General features: G+C 37.5%; 1 protein-coding gene across 5 annotated transcripts in view; it reads right to left on the minus strand.

The window, feature by feature from the left end:
• Positions 1-2,310: 2,310 nt before the first annotated feature.
• SCAF4 (SR-related CTD associated factor 4) overlaps positions 2,311-15,014 on the minus strand; it is a 72,413-nt gene continuing 59,709 nt past the window's right edge. For all 5 annotated transcript variants that reach the window (XM_042456111.1, XM_042456112.1, XM_042456115.1 and 2 more), the window contains exon 20: positions 2,311-3,464. In XM_042456111.1, coding sequence (XP_042312045.1) covers positions 2,668-3,464 — 797 coding nt within the window. In that variant the 3' untranslated portion in view covers positions 2,311-2,667. The remainder of the gene's footprint in view (positions 3,465-15,014) is intronic.

Consider the following 15,014-nt stretch of genomic DNA (forward strand, 5'->3'; position numbering starts at 1 on the left):
TTTCAGGAGTTATTGCTGTTATGCATACACTGGGCACCAGTTCATTCTGTTTGAGATGGTGAAGTCCTCTGGATTGTCTTCATTACCTTGCCATCTGGTCAGCAGAACCTGGCCTAATGTTGGCAATTTCAGGCTGGCTTGGCAGATCCCTATTCTTAAACCAGAAGTCTAGTGAAATCTCATACCAGTTTCCCATGTGAAGAGAAGTCATCTGGTTTCCACTGTTTCAGATACCAAGCAAAGAAGTTCAACTATTCAAACTGAAACTTCTTTGGGGTCACTCATTCTCCAGCCATATTCAGTACATGCCTGGAAGGAATGTTGCAAGAGTTCAAGTGAAATGTTGCATGTGCCTTTGCTCTGAACACTTCAAGTGGAAATCTGGGATATCTGCTGTTCTGGATAATGAGCTAATGCTGCACAGGCCAGTCCTGGCCATCCCAGAGCAGGGGAGGCTCATTCTAATTCCTATAAAAGGAGGATTCAAAATCTGCCAATATAGCATCTATTGAATTTCATAGGAAAAGTGAATTAAATTTTTGTTTTATTTTATGCAAGTTCAGACACACTGCATTGTATTTACAAAAACACTTGTTAGACCCACACTTTGTCTCTGTCTTGCAGAAGACAGCATACATACTATTTGTGTTTCTTGAAAGTACATGGATTGAACTTGTTTATAGTAACTAAGCTGCATGTCTGCAGAGGGCTACTATGCTTATCCAGCAGTTTATCTCATGTCAGTCGCTATACAAGATAATGACGACACTTTATATCAGTTTTTTAAAAAAAGCTGTTAACCTCAGTAAGGTTTTACACCAATGCTTTTGCTTTGATTATGTAGTGAGAGCCATAGATACTGTGGGCGTATATGGAAGACCATGCTTCTTATATATATTCAACAGTGACAAACACTTTGTGCCTACCACCCTGTTTAATATATTTGCTTTGAAATTGCTTCCACTATTTTTAGTAATGGAAGTTGGAAAAGTTTGGCAGTTCTAGTCCATGCTTGAGCAGATTTGAAGCCCTTTGCTGTGACTCAAATTAACCAATCTTACCTAAGGCCATCTCCAGTTTAATCTTTCCTTTGAATAAGGTGGATAAATAAAATGATATATATGCCTTATTTAAACAAGCCTATAATCCCTTCAAGCAATAGTGACCATTACCCTGACAGTAAAAACAAGCCCTCAATTGCTCCATAGCATTTCCTCAGATTTAAGAACAGAGCAGTGTGAATATGTTTTGTGTAAAGCTTTAGGTAGAGTTTTGTAGGCTTTAACCTTTGAGCTGCATCCAGACCAAGGAATTCTAAATTACTGTTATAAGAGATGAACTTTTAAATGGTGCCAATTTAATTATAAGGTTTTAAATAGTACCTATTACCATTGTAGACTTATGTACTATTACTAAATGAGCTTTCAAGATCAGTGTTTGATTGGTCAGCTACCAAATGGTATGGAAAGTAAGTTTTAACATGTGGAACTGATTTTACAAATACATTAAAATTATTTTTTTCCTTTTATTGTTATTTAAAAAAAATCCCGGCAGTACGTCAGAAATGAGCAGGATTTCACCTCACTGGAAACAACTGCTGTAGTAGTGAGTGTATCAATGCATAATCAAGACTGGAGATTTACTTTTAAAGCATGTGTATTGTTGATAACGGGCAAGTGATAGGGAGTTAAATCTTCCTGCATTTTAAAATGGCACTAGAAAAGTTAATTGAGCAATATCTGCTTGCTTTAGTTTCTTATATGCCACTGGACAGATGCACGACCAGGTTATACAAAAATAGTTTGATTATTGGCAAAGCAGTAAGACAGCATTTGAAAATTTCAAATATTTGCTTTCAGATAGTTCCCTAATACATATTAGAAGACAGTGGCAATTTTGTGACTCATTAGCATCTTCCATAATTAATAGATTATTACTACAAAAGTTTGCTGATGTGCTTTCCAAGAGTTCCCAGAATTGTTAAGGAAATTGTTCTCAGGGCAACTATTTACTGCAGCATCTATTTGGATGGTCAAGAAAACAAGCAGGAAATCAACTTTTTCACTGCAAACACTAGATTTTCTCTTAAAACACTTAGAAGCTATTTTTCCCATCTAGTCATGTAAATTAAAATGCATAAACTTAAAAATCAACATAACTACCACATAGTTTCTGTGAACTGTTATACAAACATGTTTAACAGTTTTAAACAAAGTCTAATTTAGACTTCAGTACAGCATTAACAGTTCAAATTTTAGGATGAACAATCCTTTCACCAATTCAGTGCAGGAAGAATAGCACACATTAAAGTTTGTTATGAAAATAGAGTTTATTAAAAACATCCCTATTTGTTTTTAGGAGCTTTTACCATTACCTTCACTTAAATTAAAAAAAAAAAATAGAAAGCGCTTCTAATTGTCTTGTAAACTTTTTAAAGTCAAAACTTTTAAAAAGTTACAGCAAAAAATGGCCAATGGTTTATTCACTGTTTGTGTGTGTTATTTTGTAGCTACTTTAAATAGAAGGGAAGCAATCAAATTGCTTACATTTCCCCATGAACTATGGGGGAATTGTGATAAAGCAAAAGCAAATATACAGCATACTGTACAACTCTAAAGCTCTACACTGCAATGTCACTTTGCTTTTGACAAAACAAAAATCCAGTCTCTAGCGAGAACCCTCTACGACTGAGCCAGTAGCCTTGTCAGGTTGTTCAAGAGCTGAGGTAGTCTCGGATGTTAACTCTTCGGCAGGTTTTACACCTGTGGACTCAGACTCTGCTTTATTCAGTTCTGAAGCAGAGTCTGTGTTTTCTGCTTTACCACTCTGGGATTCATGGTTTTTGACACCATCTACCCTGTCTGTCAACTCAGATTTCTCTTTTCCTCGATTTTCGTCTTTGTCTCTCCGGGATTCCCTATCCCTAGAATCTCTCTCTCTCTGTCCACTGAAACGTCTATTTCTTTCCTCCAAGTCTCTGTGTCTATCACGTTCAGGGCTTCTTCTTCCCCATTCTCTCCTTTCACGATTACCAAGGCGTTCATGCTCTCTGTCATCATTGCGGGTACCATAACGCTCGCGCTCATTTTCTATCCGATTTCCAAAAGACCGCCTTCCAAACCTTTCCTGGTCTCTATTTGGAGTAAACTGCTGCCTATCATTCCTGAACTGCCTTCCATCTCTATCATCAGGACCACCAGGCCTTGCAAAGTGCCCAGGTGGTGGAAAAGGGCCTTTCATCCCATGAGGTGGGGGCATCCCGAAGCCTCCTGGGCCTGGAGGTGGGCCTCTGTGCATCATGTGGGGAGGCATATGCCGAGGTGGCATCATCGGAAACCGCTGCAGGTGAGGTGGTGGCATTCCTGGGGGTCGCTGGAGTGGTATCAAACCAGGCCGTGCACCCAGAAGGCCTGTGGAAGGTGTCTGAAGGCCAATCACAGGACTAGGTGTACCTCCTTGAGTACCTGGAAATAAAAAATAAAAATAATTACAAGATAACATTCAGCAATATCTCCCTCAGCTTGCAAGGAAAAGCATGCAAACCCCTCTTATGTTTTTCCTAGAATTCACATCATAAGTAGGAACTCCAAACTGCTATACTTAAGTGAATTTAAAATATTGTTTGAAAGCACAAAGTGACCACGTCATGTCTGATCTATGACCAAGTGTAAATCCAACTGATAAACTGCCACTCTGCAGACTTTATCCTTATATTTTCTGTGCACTTTTGCTCTATTCCCCCTTCCACACTGAATACTATGGTTTTCACTGATTTCCAGAACAGGTGGGCTAACTCTACTAAAGAGTAGAAATCAATAAGGTATAGTTAGGGTCTTTTAAATCCTATTATATTTCATAGGATAGGTTTAACGTTGGGTTTAATTCTCTGTTAAATTCATCTGGATGATAATCCACTATGGATAAAACAACAACAAAGGTTCTTGAGACCTTGCATTAAGCAAAACACTTGTTAACTTTTGCTAATAAATTGCGTCTGATCTTTTGTTTATACAGCCCTTTTTGTTGAATGTTACCTTTAAATTATTTTTGGAATTTATTTACTTTATTTATATGCCATCTTTCTCTCAACGCAGCTTCCAAAAATAGCAAATTAAACATGTTTACAATAAAAATTAAAAAACAAAAATCTCCACGTTAAACACTATAAAAACACTTTCAAAGCCATACCAAAAAAAATAAAAAAAAAAATAAAAACACCAATGAATAAAACAACACACAACTATATTAAAACCTTCCTTGCTTAAACATTAAAAGTCTGCTTAAACAAAAGCTCTTTGCCTCCTGGTGAAAGGAAAGCAGTGAAGTGCTGGACAGGGAGGGGAGCAGCCACTGAGAAGACTGCTCTTAAGTCCTCACCAAGTCACCCTGAAATGGTTCAGTATCATGCAGTTTATGCTATATAGTAGAAGCAGATTTCAGGATTTTTACTGAAGCATTCAAATGAATGTTACTTAGAATCATAGAAGGATATGAGACAGTGTCTTTTCACTGGCTGCTTCACCCTCTGGAGCTCCTTGCAAATGAAGGGAAGGCAGTTTCACTGTTTGCATCCTATGTTTGCAGCAGAGGCAGAACAAAGGAGGCCAACTATTCTCCATATAACTGAACAGGCTGCATGTCCAATACACAAAATCCCCCTTTCAGTCCGCATTTCTATAATCTAAAAATTAAATTGACACAGGCTGACAAACACTTCAAGCAGCATAAGATTTGAGAAAGCCTTTGCAGAACTCTTTCAGCAATATTTAATCAGTGTTAATAAAATACAATTTAAGTTAGCTCCTGAGTTGCCTTGTACAGGTGCAAAGACCATTAGTCCATTTCATGAAAAAGGTATCTGTACCAAGGCTCCTCACAGGATAAACAAGACTAGTCTAAGCTGTTTAAAGTGAAAAAGTTACAGCCCATCCTCCTCCCCAAAACTCCATTCCCTCCTCCTATCAACTTTGCAGATCCATCTTATTCATAGCTTGGAAACAGGACAACCTCCTCCATCACATCTGAGAGCACCATGCCACACCCATCATTCCCTTTGGAGTGATTCCTCAAAGAATACAGGATCCAGAATTGTACAGTGAATAGTGTTGGACTGGGAGTTAGAAGATTCAAGTTTATTAAGCCATGAAACTCACCGAGTGACACCGAACTAGTTTCTCTTTCTCAACCTGACCAACCCTACACGGTTGCTGTGAGGATAAAATGGGGAAGAGAGCTACACATTCCATCTTGAATCCACTGAAGACAGGATGTAACAATAACAGTGAATAAAGAAGCATGTGTATGTGCGGTGCTTAATAATGGTTGAGTGGGGAGACTTAAATGCTGAACTGAATAGAGATGTTTAGCCCTAGTGGCACTGTCTGGGACCCTGCAGAAAGCAACCAGATGAGACAGCTTTAGGCCATCACTGCTGCCATGATGCCCATTCTGAGAAACTGTGCCATCAGCACCTGCTTCATACTGCCTAATGACAGAGACAACTTTGGCATCCAAAACAGATGGGAAAATATGCTGGTGCAATAATGTAAATCTGACCCCTGGAGCTACAACTGCCTGAGTCCTGGGCACAAAACAAAATATCTTTGGATGTTACATACGTTTACTACAAGGAAACCTGGTATATACACTACAAACATGGTTTCTGTATTGTATGAAGAAACCCTTATAATAAAAGCCTCAATTTATAGAGAGAACATAAAGTTTAGTAAATTGGCACTGAAATAACTGAAACCTGAAAAGCACATAAAGTTGTAATTTAATTTAAACCAACTTTCTGCAATCTGCATTACTTGGAGTTAATGTGTTTACCACATAATGGAGGGCATCCTGTTGGTTAGTCCCAGCTGGAATACACCCCTTCAACTGATTGTTAAACAGTGATGCATTGCCTAAATACATTTTACAGATTCAGTTGGTCTACTCTAGTGAAGACTATAACAGGATGTAGGCCAACAAGTGTTTTTCCTTCTGTTTTCCTCAACAATTATATATCAATTATACAAAATAAACCCTTTCTGGCCCAAGACTGTTGGGCTGTTAGCACCATACTACATATATACTCATCCCTCCATATTTGCAGCTTTGACTTTTGCAACTTTGCTTATTCAGCAATTTCATTAATATGTTCTCTCTAGATATATCTAGATCCTCCAGCACAACTCTATGGTCAACTTTAGCCAAAAGTTGCACAGAAGGGTGTAGAGATTCTTAGAGTGAACACTCCACAAGGCATTTGTAGCTCCTCCAGCACAATTCTATGGTCAATGTCTGTCAATGTTGGCCACAGAGTTCCACTGGAGAACCTAAAGATTCCTAGAGAGATGTTCTCTCAGGTAAACCAAGTGTGTTATTTGTGGTTTTTCCATATTCACGGGGGTCCTGTGACCCTGACCCCAGCAAATGTATACACTATGAGTTTTCTATTATCTAGTCCCATTACTGATTAAATCTTCCAGATGTGAAGATGGAAAATATTCTTAACAACTAAAAAGTGGTAACGGTACAGCTACTTCTTAACTTACTTAAGAAGCACCATATGTGTAAAAACTTTTCAAATGATAATTCTGTTTGTGGGAGGACTTAGTTGCAAATCAATGTGATCATGTGCCTATCAGGAAGCAAAATAGGTCCATCGAAGAAGATACTGGGACGATACAGCTCTTGAAGTTGAAAAAACTCCTCTTTGCACTCTACATTTATATCAGGAAGAAAACAAGTAAAAGGGGACACATTTTTCCTTTCTCACTGCCAAAATGCATCCCGACCCACTATTACAAAGCAACGAAATGCTTAGATCTGTTGGTTTTAGCCAGTCTCAAATCAATTCCTAGTACTATGCGGTACAATCAAAGAAACCTTGCATTTTTATTCTAAAATTCTCCCCACCAAACAAAACTTGAATAGGCCTATATTTCAAACTACCTAAAGCCCTAAACAAGGAGTGCTCCTATTATGGATTGGAACTAGACAGCTTGTTAAGTTTTTGCTTGCTAAGTTCATAAAATAGATGCTTGTTTTCTTACAAATTGATATAGAAAATTTATTGGTAAGGTAACCTGTTTCCAGATCTCCCATTTATATACAATAGCCAATATGACAATTTTGTTTCCAAATAGGAAAAGGATTTTTTTCCATCTTTGATCCCAAAGACTAAAATGTGCAATGAAAGCATTTGAACTACATATAACACTGATGTAAAATCTGGCTACTTCACTCTCTTTCTCTCAAAATATATCAAGAATTGCTTCAAATTTTACCATTCCCAACTTTATGGCACTTGGTTAAATTTTGTTTATGAGTCTGTTATTCCAATCTTCCCTTTTCTAGGTGATATCTGATCCTCCCAATTGTGGCATATTAATGGGTATAAATATCACCAGTTGGTATGCCACCATCTAGTATCAGCATCAAGTGTGTACTGAACCAGAGCTTAAAATATGAAAGCAAAGCATCCATAGTTTTTTTGGTAGGGTTTTCGGGTTATGTGACCATGTTTCTCTGAAGATGCCAGCCACAGATGCTGGCGAAACATCAGGAATAAATTCCTCTAGAACATGGCCACATAACCCGAGAAACCCACAAAAATATTTAACTTTCTTAACTTTTCATCTCTCCCAACACGAGCATAGTTCTCTGATCATTCAGTCACTTTATGAAATGATTTGAAAACCATTCCAGGGAATTCCAGTTTATGCAAACACTTACACACAGGGTGGGGGGGGGGGGTGTCACACACACAAAGACACTGACACTGACTGTTGGTTAATGTTTCGAGACACAAATACTACCTGCTTGAACATACATATGACATTAGTAGACAGCTTTGCTTATTATTTTGCTCAGCTGATGAAAAATAATCTTACCCACATTATGCCAGTAACTCTTCAAGTACCGGAGACCACCTTACCTATTTTGCAGTTCCTATTCATTGGCCCACTTCAGGATAAAGTATTTTTTATATACTACCAAGATGCTGCTTGTATTGTGTTATGATTTTTTATGAAATATGATTAATAATTGATGTACTGCTTTTGTTTTTTTTACTGAAGTCACCTTCGATCCAACATTTGCTTGTTTTTTGAAAGTTAATCTGCATTAGTTTCATTCCGAAGGTCCCATTTTCCCACCAGAAATAGTTCTATTCTCCTCCAGCACATTCCATTGCTTATTCAAACACTGCAGATGACTTTTGATGGGTCTGCTGTAATTCTCTCCTTATTTATTTAAAGTGTTCATGTTCAGGCCAGTCTTCCCAACACTGTGCTTCAGTGGTGAGAACTGAAAACCATCCAATGATATGCCAGAGGTGTTTTTTCCTTTTTATTTTTACTGAAAAATGTATTTATCCAGCCTACTGAATTCAAAACAATGACAATACAGTTACAATTAATAATTCCCCACTATCCCTGTCTGTTAAATGAAGTTAATCTTGGAATTCACCAAATCTGCCATCTTGTCCATTCAAGTGACATCCAATCCTTTAAGTAGCCACTCTTTCAGGAATAATAGGATTTTTCCAGAACCTAGCTAAAACAATTCTTGCTCCAGTTAATAAATTCACTATCAGATTTTTCATGTTTTTATTCTTGAATTAACTTCAGGCAGTTCAATAGCATAGCATGTATCTCAAAAAGTATCCTGGTACTTGTCATGGTGTGTGTATGATCACAAATATTCTTCTGTCAAACAAAACAGAGATCTACATCCAAACATACATAGTTCAATCATCTGGAAGTATTACTTTTATATAGCACGTTTATCCTTTTCATAGTATATATTCAGAATATTAAACAAACAGCCTGGTACCACTAAGATTTTATTTTTTCTTGTTCTAAATGCTAAAACATTTTAAAATTGCCAGGATATACGTGTTTAACTCCTTTAGCCCAATCCCATATTTTGTTCTTAATTCTGTACTTCTTGGTAGTACAGATGGCCCTCTGTATTGGTGGGCTAGCCATCAACAGACTGGAGCTCCAACCCATTATTGTCAATGGCAGCATATGCACACAGCCACGCTGATGCTGTCATGTACACGTCAGCGTCCCTTGATACTAATGGGACTTGAAGCCATGCGCTTTTTGGTATGGGAGGGGGCAATACAGAAGGCCATCTGCACAGGGAAATGTTCATGAACTGATTCAGAAGCTCATAAATCTCATGGAATTTCAACAAAATCTTCAAGTGAAAAACAGAAGCAGTAATATATAACTCCTTACCAAAACACTGTTACAGAAAAGTCACTTGCATTGTCTGCAGAACACCAATATAGTAAAATCACAAACTGCATTAGATGTTACTAGGGAACCAATGGTAACTATGTGAATAAACCATTGAAAGGACAGGGCAAGAAGCAGTTCTGAGGTGCAGAACTGAAGAGACATATAATAGACATATGGTAGGTTGTAGCAGAATTGGCCAAAAGGCTGGTCTGAATCCACTAGTATATTTCTGAATGATTTGAAGTATGGTGGGTAGGATTTCTATCTTCTGATTATTTAACAATAACAGTAACAAATAATTCCCTCATTCCTACATTATCCTGCTGATAGATGGATTTTTATGTAGAAAGAACTGTTCTGAGAAGACAAATTCCTAGGCACAGAATTCATTCTAAGTGCATGTCTTTTGGACTAGGCACAAACAAATCTCATGGTTTGAGTTCAAAAAAACAAAACAGAACCATGACGTTGAATCTGGGTGACCCCCCCCCAGACTAAGACACTACTAATGGGATCATATATTCTTCTGACATCTATTCTGTAATACCTAATCATTATCTTCTTCCAATAAACCATTTAAAAAAACTCACCTACTAGAACAAACATTTTCCCATTTCCTAAGTCAATACATAGTAGGCAGAACATAAATAAAACAAATTTGTTCCATGTAACAATAGCAACTTAAAAGAAAATTTGTGGAAATCCATAGATTAGAATGTAATTGCAAGCACTGAAACTGATGTGACATAATTTTATATGGAATCTTCATCTAGTAGCTGAGCAATTTCAAAATTACAGGATTTTTTCTTTAAAACTGAACAAAATGATCTAACATTTATTACCAAATTGTTTTGTTCCACCAGAAAACCTTATTTTTATTAACTGTGTGAGCATAAGGCAACATGGTTCAGCTAATTTGGTCATTTTAAAACTAAACAACAGCAGATTCATACAGACTTGTTCAAAATGAAAGCACAATAAAAGTATTAATTCAGAAGCAAATCCAATTCTTTAATAATGAGGCAATGGTAGGGCCAGTCATCTTTTAAGATAGAAACTACATTGTAACATGATCTCCATCGCTGTGAACAGTCACAGTGAATGACTGGAAAGCCAGAAAAAGCTTAAAGAATAGTTTAAATAGATGTATGGTGTGATTCCACAGGAGCATAAAAAAATACAGACTGGTGAACACAAAACTCAAGCTTCCAGATTTTCAAGTTTAATTTAAATACCAAGCTCTTATGATCAATGCTGCCACAGCTTTAACATCAGAACTATACGTAAAAAATAAAATAAACCAGAAGTATACAAAGGATTTTTGGTTTTATTTTAAATGTGCTCAATGTGAATAACTTATGGGGTTGCAACTGTCAATTTTTCTTAGTGTAGAATTTAATTACCTGGGCAAAGAACACCAAGTACACCACATCAATATTAAGAGGGAAAGGTGTAATGTCATTCAGTTTATGTTTTATTAAATTACAATAGTGAATCATTCAAACATGTACTCTTATACCCACTTACCTGGGAGCAGGCTTTACTGAGATCACTGGCACTTTAATTTTGAGTAGACATGCTCAGTACTGTCAAACTCATAAAACCACAGGCAATTTGTGATACACTATCTCAATCTCATGACTTGATTGTTTAAAGCTATCACATGAGCCTCCTTATCTGCATGATACTGGAATCAACTACAGTGGACCCTTGTTATACACTAGGGTTTGGTTCCAAGATCCCCCGTGGATAACAAAATCCATGGATGCTCAAGTCCCATTAAATATAATGACATAGCAAAATGGTGTCCCTCTTAAAAATGGAAAATCAAGGTTTGATATTTGAAATTTATACTTTTTTCAAACATTTTCAAACCGTGGATGCTTGAATCTATGTATAAAAAATCAGTGTATAAGGATGGCCGATTGTATTCACTTTCCCGGAATTGTATCTGTAAAATCTGAGCCAGTGTGGTGTAGTAGTTTGAGCATTGGACTACGATTCTGGAGACCAGGGTTTGAATCCTGACTTGGCCATGCAAACCCGTTGGGTGACCTTGGGTAAGTCACACTCTCTCAGCCTGAGGATGGCAATGGCAAATCCCCTCTGAAGAAACTTGCCAGGAAAACCCCATGATAGGTTCACCTTAGGATCACCGTAAGTCGGAAACGACTTGAAGGCAAACTACAGTATCATCATGTGTATAAAGGATTTGGACACTATTTAGGATCACCTTTCCTAAAATATATTACCGGTATGTCATATTTCTATATGACTTTAAAAAAACCCGTCATAAGCTACATGTGAGCACTGAATACACAGAAATATGTCTGTACAGCACAAAACGGTATTACGCAGTATGCGTTTAATATGATGATTTTAACTGTATTTTAATTTTTATTCTCAGCTCTTGTTTTAGCCTTGAGTCCCACATTGGGGGAAAAGAAACATATACTGTAAATGAAATAAAATAATAGTATTAGACCAATATGGGTATGCTCTTCAAGAAAGTCTTCATTTTTCCAATCCATGCAATGCTGGTTCTTCCATGTTGATGTCTGTGTAGACGATTCATTTTGCCTCATATGCTATTTACAGTTTTCAAAGGTGTGTCTCACAAAACATCTCAAAACATGTCATACATTTGATCATACCATCTAAATAGGACTCATTTCCTTGTGCTATTTAAAATCACTCAAAGTTGAAACATCTGAGATTTTTAAAAATTATTATTTCCAACAGCATTTGTCTAGTTCAGCTGTCCCAAGCACTGCCAACTCTATATACTTTCAGAAGCTAGAATCATGTTTTTCAAGTAGCTCTGTGGGATGAGGGCATTGAAGCATTACTGTGGTGTAGTTCCATCTTTGGGGAAGGGGGTTGACACAAGTAAAACATTTTAAAGTAGTTGACATATAAATAAGACAGACTGTGTCCAAGTCCCTCTGCCAGTGGTTTTCCGTAGGAACAGTGGGTTTCCAAACATTGCTTGCAGTAAGGGGTGACTACATGATGAACGTCACCTGCATGACTAAAATAACTTCCACATTTTTCTTCTCTGACCTAAGTACAAAATCTATTATTTGATTTTTCCAGCTCAGTTACACCTGCCAACTTATTAAGGAAGCCTGTTAGTTGATCATTACTAAACTGTTCAGATATATGATTTCACCCAATTCTAGAACCTGTCAAATCTGACACTGAAATTCCACCTTTAGTCCTGGTCACAGAATCTATGTCTACAAATGATCTGCAGTTTCCTTTTGCTTTGTGTGATGCCTGTGATGTAAAAAGAATATGTGCATACAAGCTATAATGAGTGTTCAGGAATCTGCATTAATCTTTACAAAGGTCTGCTGAATGCTACACATAACTCCTTTCTCAATGGAACTACCACTTCAGAGTGCAATCGTATTCACATTATATGGAATGTGTGTATGATGCCAAAATGTTGGGCACTCTTAAAATCTGAAGGAAAGTAACCCCAGTATTTTGCTGAGACTAAGGTTGCCCCTTCTCCAATTCTAGCCCTCTCTTCCAATTTGAGAACTGAGCCGTAGGGATGTGAGAAAGCTTGCTGCATTTTTATTTTCTCAATGCTTGGCTCAAGTATTTAAGAGTTCTGAATTCTGGCACCTGCTTAACAGAGATGTAAGAACTTGCATATGCTTCATTTGCAAAAGAAGTAGCTGGGCAGGCACTTCAGGGAAAAATGTGATGTTCATGATTTTGTCAAGACAATTTGAATTACTCCTCTCAGCTGTAGGAACTGAGGAGATGGGAGAGGGAAGAAATAATTACTAGATTCTTTGTTAGACACTGTGGAAAGGAAAGACAGCGGAGCTCTCCAGTCACTACCAAAAGATCCATTATAACTTCAAATCACAGAAGCATCATGTGTGTTTCATGTGCAACGTGCACTGTACATAAGCATACACAACTACAGTAGATCACCTAGGTAACTTGATATTCCCCATTTTTAATTGTGTTAGTCTCAGTCAAAACAATCTGAATTACTCTACTGGGCTGCAGGAAGGCAGGGAAAAGGAAATTCCATTGCAAAGATAAACTTGTTAGACACTGCAAACGGAGTATTATGGTTCACACTGCTAATTATAAGATTTAGGGAGGGGAAGACAGATGAGTGTTTTATACACTACATTCTTTGAGAATTTTTCAGGAATGGTTCACTTCTCTTTGAGGGGGTGTCCAAGCTGAAATATCTCCCCAGGGGGGGCAAGAAGACTAATAAAATTTCCTACCCCCTTTCAGGGACAGGAGGAATAAAGAGATAAATTTACAGCACTTCTGGAAAGTGCCTGAAGATGGTAAACAATTTTTTTGTTTGCAGAAACAGAGTCTGGACAAGGATAAGAAGGTGATGGCTGATACTTTCTACATCCGGGCAAATTCTGTTATTGATTGATGCTTCATATTTGGGGTTTGCCATGTAGGTTCCCCCCCACCAGACACAACACTGAATGCAAGGCTATGTCAAGAGACTTAAAAGTTATTGGTAAAGATTTTGCAGAAAGTGTATATTCAAAACTTTGAAAGAGGAGATTAAGCCCCTTATGCATGTTCATTTATAACTTCCCAGGCACAAACAAAAACTATTTTTTAAACTTATCTATCTCTAGAATGCTTTACCTGGTATATCTCAGAGGAAACATCCTCACTCCCCTCAAATCCATATTTAGCACAACAGTTCCAAAGATAATTCTGACTGCAAAATTTTTCTTAGTACATATTTTTTCCAAAACCAAGCAATGTAACATTTGCATAATATTTTTTTTATTTAAATTGAAAAATTATCTACCCAACCCCACCACACCCCCAGAGCTACTTAAGATCTTGCCTGGGGCTTCACGAAACATCGTTTTTGATGCACCAGGGTGATCTTCGTCATCTCTCCCCTTCCCTCCTCCCACTGCAATCCATCACTAGAACTCAGAGCCTGGCTTGCATTAAACTAGACATCCCATTACATCCAGATTGGGTCATTCTGGCTTACTGTTGGTCCATAAAACAGAATAAGTCCTAGTACTGTACATAAAAATGTCTTTATCTACCTCATCCACATTAGTCATGATTTTATAAAGTCCTACCATGAGACTAACCCATTCTATTGGTTTTTCCAATAGACACTAAGCCAATGTTTTGGCATTGAAGCTCATACATGCAGAGAGGGGGAAACAGGTGCAAAGGAGAAACACACAACTATGATACTCATCCATGGCTTTGTAAATCATTTCTGAAGTTAAGGATGAAAGTTAACAAAGGGCTGAACATAAGTCCCCCCCCCCATGGACAGCAATACTTCCCCACAATCTGTAGCTTTGGATCTGATGAGCTGTACTGAAAGAGGAGCACTGTGCTCATGTAACAGCAAAGTCTAGGGTATGGAGGGAATAATTATCTTTCCCAGGTCAGCCACCCCCAAAGCACCCCAAAAACTGCTTTAGCTTTCAGAGAGCTCCAAGGGCAATAGAGGGGAGGGACTAAAATCATGATGCTATCATCTTAGATTTGCATTAATACAAGTAAAGACAATACACAATGCTAACCACTGAGATAATATTCTGTTTGGAATGACACATGTATCACCAGAGTTGTTAGAAATATACACACAGTAATGTTGATTACGAATATATTCGAATTTGGAGAGAAGATTTTAAATTAACAGAGTAAGCAGTCTAATACTACTTTCCTAGAAAAGCTATAATTCAAATTAGCTGCCAAAACAACATAATTATTGTTTCCGTTGTTTTG

Source organism: Sceloporus undulatus, chromosome 3, assembly GCF_019175285.1.
Source record: "Sceloporus undulatus isolate JIND9_A2432 ecotype Alabama chromosome 3, SceUnd_v1.1, whole genome shotgun sequence".
Lineage (NCBI taxonomy): Eukaryota > Metazoa > Chordata > Lepidosauria > Squamata > Phrynosomatidae > Sceloporus > Sceloporus undulatus.